Source organism: Camellia sinensis, chromosome 1, assembly GCF_055761805.1.
Source record: "Camellia sinensis isolate YWXY chromosome 1, ASM5576180v1, whole genome shotgun sequence".
Lineage (NCBI taxonomy): Eukaryota > Viridiplantae > Streptophyta > Magnoliopsida > Ericales > Theaceae > Camellia > Camellia sinensis.
Window position 1 is genome coordinate 199232815 of NC_138961.1, and position 8994 is coordinate 199241808.

The following is an 8994-nucleotide window of genomic DNA, read 5'->3' on the forward strand; positions in this document are numbered from 1 at the left end:
TTGCAAGAATTGAGAGGGTCAAACATGTTCTTTTTGAGGGATTAGAGATGTTTTTTAGACCGGTGTAATTAGATGGGTCTGGGGTATATGAGACACTATTTCTGTTCTTTTTGGGTTGATGTCTCTCTGCTGGCTCATTCTGAGTTTCTAGTATAGAGCTCCCATATGCAGGTGTTCTCAGCAGTCGTACGATGCAGTGGCTAGTATGAGATTGTTCATTTTTTGGGGAGATTGAGATAGAGATGTGGCAGTATTATGCCAACTCATGTGCGAGTGAGAGATGTTAGAAATTGGGCGCCCATGTGGCATGACCCTTTTCTGAACCTTTTGAATCTTATCCAAATAAGTTTGAATTTGAATTCAAAACCTATTTGGATAACCACTTAGGATATCTATATCTATCATATCAACTGATATGGATAGATGAGATAGATATCTTATATATCTGATATGGATAGTTTTATTATTATCCTATATATCTGATATAATATGGGATATGGGTGATTAAGAGAATAATAAAATACTAGTTATACATTTTCAACATTAAAGACAGCCATATATACAACTGCTTTTAGCATTTTCTTTTTAAAAATATCATTAGCATATTATTTTATATTTGTCTTATTTTATAAATTTGGGACAATTACAAAAAAAAAAAAAAAATCAAAATTGGACTCTTATAACAAAATAAACTTTGAGTTTTAAATTTTATCAATTTAAATATTAATTTTTTAATTTTTTTCAATCTAAATTATTTGCCTATTTTCATTAATTAAAATAGACAAAAAATAATATTTTAGCCATTAAACTCAATATAAATATATATATATAAAATGTCCTAAATATTCATTTTCATCAAGTTTAATAATTAAAATACATATTTTTTTCGTCAATTTTACTTAACGGAACTAAATAAATGATTAAAATTGAAAACAAATTAAAAATTTAAGATTTAAATTAATAAAATTAAAAATTTATTTTATTATCAGAATTAAATACTGAATATTTTTTTTTTAATTTTTCCTATACATTGTTTATTTGCAAATTATACATATATTTTTTTCATTCTTTTCAATTAATACTTGCTTGTCAATTAATACTTGAAGTACCCTATATCTTTTTCTACTTCTTTGTCCAGTGTGTACAATTTGATATCATTGTGAAATCTTTTCGTCATTGTACTCTTTAAGATACCCAGATGACTCAGTCCCTTACGGACGCACTGTAGCGTAGAACGCACTAGTGCCGGTCCCACCTGAAATCTCTGTCGTAGATTCATCATCCCACGCGCTCTCCCCAATTGCGCAAGCGCGTGTCACAATTTTTAGGCACATTTGAGGGGTAATTAGTTCCTGTTTGTTTAGACGAAATGGATAAAGGAAATTGTAATTCATTCAACTATTAATATTGAGATATATAGTTCTTTAATTATTTGGTTGGAAATGATATGTGTTGTGTATTTATTTTATCATGAAATTAAATATCTGAAAATGATTATTTTATTGAATTCAATGTTTAATTAGAATATTATGATTAAAGATAAATGCATAAAAGATTATTTTATCATTTTTAATTGTTTACTTAGTAATGGCAATACTAAATCTATTTTTAATATTTTAATTATTTTTGAGTAGATTAAATAAAAAATTATTTTATTTTATTATATAAAAATTAAATAAGTTTATTTTTTTAATTAACTAAATTAAATAAATAAAACATCAATAAAAATTTATGTTATTTTTAAAATAAAATTAAATAAATTTATTTTAAAAAATATTAAATAATGAAATGAAATAAATAATAAATAATGAAATTAAATAAAAAAATCAATTAAATAAAATGTCAACAAATTCTTAAAATAAAACATCAATAAAAAATCTATAAAAATCATTTAATAAATTAAGTAAATAAATTCAGTAAAAATTAAATGAATTTATTTTATTTTATTTTTTAATTGAGATTTTTATATTTACTTTTATTGTATTAATACAATATATAATGAAATCAAATACTTGAAGGATAAATGTGTCATTTTACAACTTAATCCCATAGGGATTTAATCCCACTCTTTTTATCACACATTCTCTAGGAAACACGATAGTCTAACATATATAGAATTCATAATTCGGCGAGACTCTTAATCCAACCTATAAATTTTCAACCAAACAATAGATTTCATGGCAGATTGGATATAGAGTCGAATCCCTCTCTCTAATCCTTCCAAACAAAGATATTTTTTTCATTAATTTTTAAAATAAATTTTTACTTCTTCCACGATTCATTTCACTTCTTATCATCGGCCTCTAGTTGAACAACCTTTGACAATATACAATCACATTTTTGTGAGTTTTGGTCACTCTTTGACAACCTTTCGAACACTTCCTATGACTTCCGGTGCCCCTACCTCTAGCCATTCTTATTCCCAACTACCACATCCATCCATTATCGATTACTAGCCAACATTTTTAATAATTCATCTAGTAACTGTGTTAGCTCCAAAAAAAAAATAAATACATTAAAACATAAACACGTGTAATGAAATAAAGGTCAATATTGGACTAGACCGAGTTGGCACAACCCATGAAATTGGTGTCCAAACTTGCTATTAAAAAAAGGAGTGATTTGGAAAGTTAGTTAAAAGTTGATTTTTAAATTTTTTTTTTCTTTTTATATATAAAAAATATAAGAGATGATATGATTTAAAATAAATTAAAAGTTAAAAACTAACTTCTCAAATCACTCCAAAATCTGGTGCATTTTTTTTGCAGAGTCAAATTGGACTAGTCTAAGGCCAAAAACCTTAAGCACAAGTCCTAGCCAACCAACTAATAAGCCAGGTTATGAGCAAACTCAATAGGCCAATATTCTAACCTTTTTTTTCAGATTTACTTTTTTTTTTCTCTGTCGAGCTGGCAAACCAATGGGCCACCTCTCATGAGCCAATAGGCCTGATTATTCAGCCCAATTGGGCTTTAACACCTAGGCCGAACCCAAGTCTTTTTCAGAGCCTAGCCCGCCTGTTGGCCCAATACAATAGCAATTTTGTAGTTTAACTAGTGTCACAAAAAATATATTTGTACCAATGGTTGGCTAAAGCGTCGCTATAAGACCGCAAGTATAACTTCTAGGGGTTTTTAGCAGAATTTTTTACCACTGCTAAAAATCAAAATTTTTCTAGGACAAGTGGGACTAGGATAAGTCACGAGCTTTCGGACCAAATAATGACTCTTAAAAGGGACTGTGCGGTAGCAATACAATCATCTAAAAAAAATTTTTTCTTCAGAATTTTGTATTTGTTGTGTTTGTTTTATAAAATGCATTTCATGAGCACGTAATTTTTTAAAAGTTATAGAATTTAAAAAATTCAAAATATTTTGTTGTCACTTGTTTGCAAACAAGTTTTTACTTCCTTAGAGACCACTCAATCAGTAAACAAGTTTGCCTAGGACCCATAAAAAAATTTCCAAAGCCCCAATTATCCAAAAAAAAAAATGAGTTTATAGGTCCTAATTTTGATGCCTAGCTTGGGAGTTCAGAATCAATTTGGACCTCTACAAAAGTCATTTCCCTGGTCACCCTTTTCCACTTGCCACTTTTTTTCGCCAGCCACTCCAACCCAACTATCACCTCCCACAACTCATTCATCCCTCAAATCATGCTCTAAGTATACCGATTGGGCATCCCCTACCATCCGAATACCTTATTTCTCAACTTATTAAACATGTTTTTTTTTTTTTTTTAAGTCGTGTATGTTTTAAAATTTTATGCATGTATAAACATGAATAAGAGACTACCCTAGGGTTTGGTAGTCATTCTAGGCTTTTTTTTTTTAATAAATTATTTGGGAGCATTACTAGGCTTTTGAACTTGAAAAAATCGTTCATTCAATTCAACATTAATTCTCTGAAGTTGACGAGGAACCAATCTTTGGGGTAGAATTATGTTTCCACTCATTGGGCTTGCACAAATTCACTTGACAAAGTGATTTTTTTTTGTGCCCTACACATCTCCATGACAAATGAAACGTAAAAACAACTACTGATATACTTAGAATATATAACTACACATTTTCCATAACAGGGTTAAAGTTAATACATCATTTGGCCTCCGAAACATTATACTTGGGCATATAGCATGGTTTTAAATAACGAAAGTGATATCGGGACATGTAATCGGTATTTGATGATTTAATTGTTGATATCAGACAATATTTATGGATATCAAAAATTCAAAATACCAATACATAATGGCCGAATCGATGATATTTAAAACCTGACATATAGAGCATACAAATTACTAATAAATAGCTTGCCAGCTAGGCAGAATCCGATGACCTGCCTATGTAGGAGTTGAGGGTGAGCTCAAGGGAAGTACGAGAGCTGCCGTGGCTGTTGTCGTTGGAATGGTACCAGCTGGAGTAGTAGTTGTCAGATTCCGGCTTAATGTTGCAGAAGCCGGAGATGTCTTCGCCGTGCATGGGGAAGAGAGGGAGGGTTTCTATCTCTGGTGCTTTTTGTTGTTGTTGCTCTTCTTCTTCCTCCTCTTCTAGGGTTTCTTCCATTGATTTCCTCTTGTCAAAGAATGGGTAGGATGAAGAATATGGGTCTGCACCAACCCAGAGATTGTGGCCTATAGACCCACCACCACTGCATCCTGCTGATATGGAGCAGTCCTGGTTGGAAGAAACAAGTAAAATGAGAGAGAGAGAGAGAGACTCTGATTGACATTTGAATACTTATACAGTAGTATCAGACTACTATGCGGTATCCCTATAGTATTGCCAATATTGACTCACATTTGTGAAGTAATTAAAGAAATAATGAATGATGTAGCTAAATAAGACCAAATGATATTTCAAGAACTATTTAATAATTTCTGATCAACCGAGTTTATGTTGTCTACTTATAAAACAAGAATAATGGAAGAAAGCTCGAACTCAAAGCAAATGGCTACCAAATGGATTCAAGATTAAAATACTAAAACTCGGGAAGAGTCATTAAACTCTTTTTCTTCTCTAATTATCAATTTTCTTCTTCTATTTTCAAATTTTCTTTGCATAGACTGTAACCCTTGTTGTTTGGCTCAAAGAGAAAAGAGTTACCCTTTATGAAATTTATTAAACCTTACCAGCTAAAGAACTTCTTTTAATAGATGTTTCGAAGAAAATGTTTAAGTTGTCTCTCCTTTTATAATTGTTTGGAGAGCCAAAGTTTTATTTTAATGATGCATATAAACTGCACTAGATGTACAAATTTCATGTTGGCTTTTTGCCAAAGCAGGAAATTGTAAAGGTTGAGAGAGGAAGACAATAACTAGACCATGATTTTGTGTTCACTGGCTGCCCAACTACGTAATGACGGCAACCTGTATTCAGTCAGTGAGTCAGTAAATAGTATTAGATTAGAGAGTAGTATAGTATAGTGTAACTTACCCTAAAACTTTTCTCCATAGTCACAGATCCATACCCACCACCATAGCTTCCCATCTGCCCTATAGCAAGCATTCCAGGTGATGAAGAAGAAGATGGCGATGGAACCCCTGCAAAATCACACACACCACCAAACTAATATTAAAAATATATATATATATATATATATCAAAGTACTTGTTTTTTTTTTTTTTTTTCGGTTGTCAAAATTAGTGGGTTAGTTAATTAGTTAGTAGTAGTAAATTAAATTACTACTAATAAACATTCAATGCTTCACCATAAATTCAAACTCAGAATCTCCCCCAATTTATTTCTTAGAAATTAAGGAGAATAACCACTTGAATGTTTGAAAAATACATAAATAAATAAAACACAAGGATCTCAACTACTTGACCTAAACTTAAGTTCTTCAAAAAATTATCCATAGATAATCCACATTAAAAATAGAAAAACCAGTTTAGTTTTTAGCATGATTTGAACATAGTGACAAATGTAAAGCAATAAATATATACATATTGTAAGTACATCTACAAAAGCATTGCGGAGAAATGAACAATGAAAACAGAGAGAGAGAGAGAGGTTGAAGATTGTTGATACTTTACCAGGGCTGATGTTAGGGTACTTGTTATAAACAGGATCTTCAGATCTCCAACCTCCTCCTCCTCCTCCTCCTCCTCCTCCTGCATTTCCAGCAACACCACTTCTCTGCATGGGGATGTCAGTGGTGAACCTCTTCTTCTGCCTCTCTCGAGCCTTATGGTTCTGAAACCAATAAAACACATTCTTTCCTTCAATCTTTCCATACTGTCTCAACCTAGCAGATATCCTCTGAATCTGATCAGCACTGGGAGACCTAACTCCATTGTTGTAATAAAGGTCCTTCAGTATTCTTATCTGATCAGTGGTTGGTGTCCACCGAGTACTACTCTGCCTACATAGAAAGTTACTCTTCCCACTTCCACTTCCACCACCACCATCTTCTGTTGGTTGTTGTTGTTGTTGGCTGTGGTGGTTTTGTTGTTGTTGGGGTTCCATGATAGATTGAAAAACAAAAACAAAACAAAGAGTAGAGAACAAAAACCCAGAGAGTGAGAGAGGGAAGGGTTGGTGAGAGAGAAGGGATGAGAGGGTGAGAGATATAAAAAGGGGGAGAGAGAGAAGTAGGGCACATGGAGGAGGATATCAGAGAGATATCTGGGAGAGAAGGACTGAAGTTGACAGACAGAGGTAAACAAAAAGGAAGGGACAAAAGAAAGAATAGAAAGTGAGGGATTCAGAGGACTTGCTTGGATGAAAAGGCATTGAGAAGGTATTATTAAGCAAGAAAGAGAGAGAGAGAGAGAGAGAGAGAGAGAGAGAGTACTGAAATGTAGATAATGAGGTGGGTTATGATATGATAATATTTTGAATGGAAAAAACATAAAGAACTTTTGAATGAATGAATGAATGCTACAAAATGATATGTTGAGAGATTTTGGAGCTCATGAGGTTGGTTCACTTTTCATGGAGATATATGATCATTCTTTACCAGGCCCAACCCAAAAGCCAAACTACACAAGATGTTCTTGTACTTAGCCAGTGGGTGCTTGGACAGAATTGTAAATAGAGAAATGCTTCCTATTCAAGTCCAAAACTATAGTGGAGGGAAATGACCCGTGCCTCATATTAGAGATGAGATGGGTGTGGGGTGGGGTTGTGCTTGATCACTTCCTTTTTGCGTCACACCCTCTACTAGTGGGCTTTTTTGTAGGGAAAGTCTGTAGTACCTAAAAACTCATAAAAAAAAATATATATATATATAGTAAAAATTTTAGATTTATGATGTTTATTTAAAGTTCTTGTTGCGATGCCATACTTTAAGTAGATTTTGACCATTAATGTTAAATTTGGACACATTTTTGGGAATTGTAATCTTGCTAATATGCAATTAACTAAATGATAGTATGCTTTTGAACATAAACCCCTTAAGAAGATATATAAATTTCATTCATATCATGCATATAGTTTTTATAATCTCATCATAGTTTTAAATAAGAGTATTGGTGATACCATATCGATTGATATATTAATGAATAACGGTATCGAAAAACTAAAATCTCATTACATAACTATCGAAGCAATATGAAACAATCAATATTTAAATTAAGAACCTCACCAAAAAACACTTTCTTTTTCCTTTTTTTTTTTTGCTTGATATAAAGGTAGGAGGACGCGACCAACTAGTTTCAACCTTTTTTGGACATTATAATAGAAGCCATAACCAATTGGGGAAGAGAGGCCCAGACGGAGTCCCACCGAGCATATAGTGACAGAGTCGGTAACCTAGTATAGTATTAACACAAGTTCCTTCATTCTTGAAAGTGTTTGAATTTTTTCTGTCATTGAATTCCATCTAAATAAGCAGACTCCACACTGTACTAGGGGTTTGGAAACATTCAGGGACCAGATTGTTGGATATTGATCAAGAATATCAATGTTCACTAGGGACTAGGGCTTAACTCTTTTTTGGTTACCTTGACCAAAAATAAAAAATTTACTAATTAGGTGTTAGGAGAGAAAAGTAACCGAATGAGGAACTTTTTTTCAACATGTAATTCATGAAAAATTATAGCAGAAGTGCAGTTGAAAACAAATTTTTTGGGTGTCTTGGTTGATTTTACCCTCCCTCTTTTCCTTTCTTCCATTTTTTTTTTTTTTTTGTGTTGGAAATTTACATGGGTTTTTGTTTTTTATTTTTTTTTTATCAGCAAAAATTAAACTTTATTGAATTAAAATCAAGGAAAAAATCCTTACATCTTACATCAATAAAGAAAACCAAAAGCAGTGCTAAGAGCATCGTAGTGAATCTTACTCATTCCAACAAGGTTGGCACAAGAAAGCCACCCAATCATTTGCTAGCCCAAGCCAAATGGTGAGAGACCAACTGGCAGAAAAACCAATACAGGGCAACACATCAACCACACAAAAAACCAATACAAAGCAGCACAGCAGCGACCACAACAAAACAAATATATGGACAGTAGCAACCACTACAAAAAAAATCACTTTTGGCGACTAAATTTTTAGTCGCCAAAAGTCTGTTTTTAGTCGCCGAAAGTCAGTTTTTGACTTTTCCCGACAAAATTTTTTAGTCGCCACATTTGTCGCGTATCTGTGGTCGCGGACGGTATTGGCGACTAAACCTTTTTCAGTCGCCAAAAATAGGTGTTTACCGACTAATAAATTAGTCGCCAATAGTGTTTTTCACTTTTGGAAATAATACATTTACCGACTAAAAATTTAGTCGCCAATAGTCACTAAATCGCCGACTAAACGGTTTAGTCGCCAAAATAAAGACTTTTGGCGACTAAAATTTTAGTCGCCAAAGGTGTTTCCGGCGAAAAAAAAAACTGACTTTTTTTTTGCTTTTCTTGAGTTTCGAACCCTAACCATCCCATATTCCCAGCCTTTTTGCACAACACTCCCTCCACTATGCCACTACAACTTCACATGAATATATATGCAATATATATTATTTATATAGTATATTAACCGGATTAATACAAAATAATAATATATACAAATAT

The 8994-nt window shown here is 32.5% G+C and overlaps 1 protein-coding gene across 1 annotated transcript; it reads right to left on the minus strand.

Moving 5' to 3' along the window:
- Nucleotides 1–4255: 4255 nt before the first annotated feature.
- Nucleotides 4256–6463, minus strand: LOC114305370 (protein WUSCHEL). Its single transcript, XM_082892225.1, has 3 exons — nt 6031–6463; nt 5432–5538; nt 4256–4672 (listed from the first exon to the last, which is right to left on the minus strand). Exons 1-3 carry the CDS (start codon nt 6461–6463, stop codon nt 4316–4318), a joined length of 897 nt encoding a protein of 298 aa, XP_082748351.1. The 3' UTR covers nt 4256–4315.
- Nucleotides 6464–8994: the final 2531 nt, after the last annotated feature.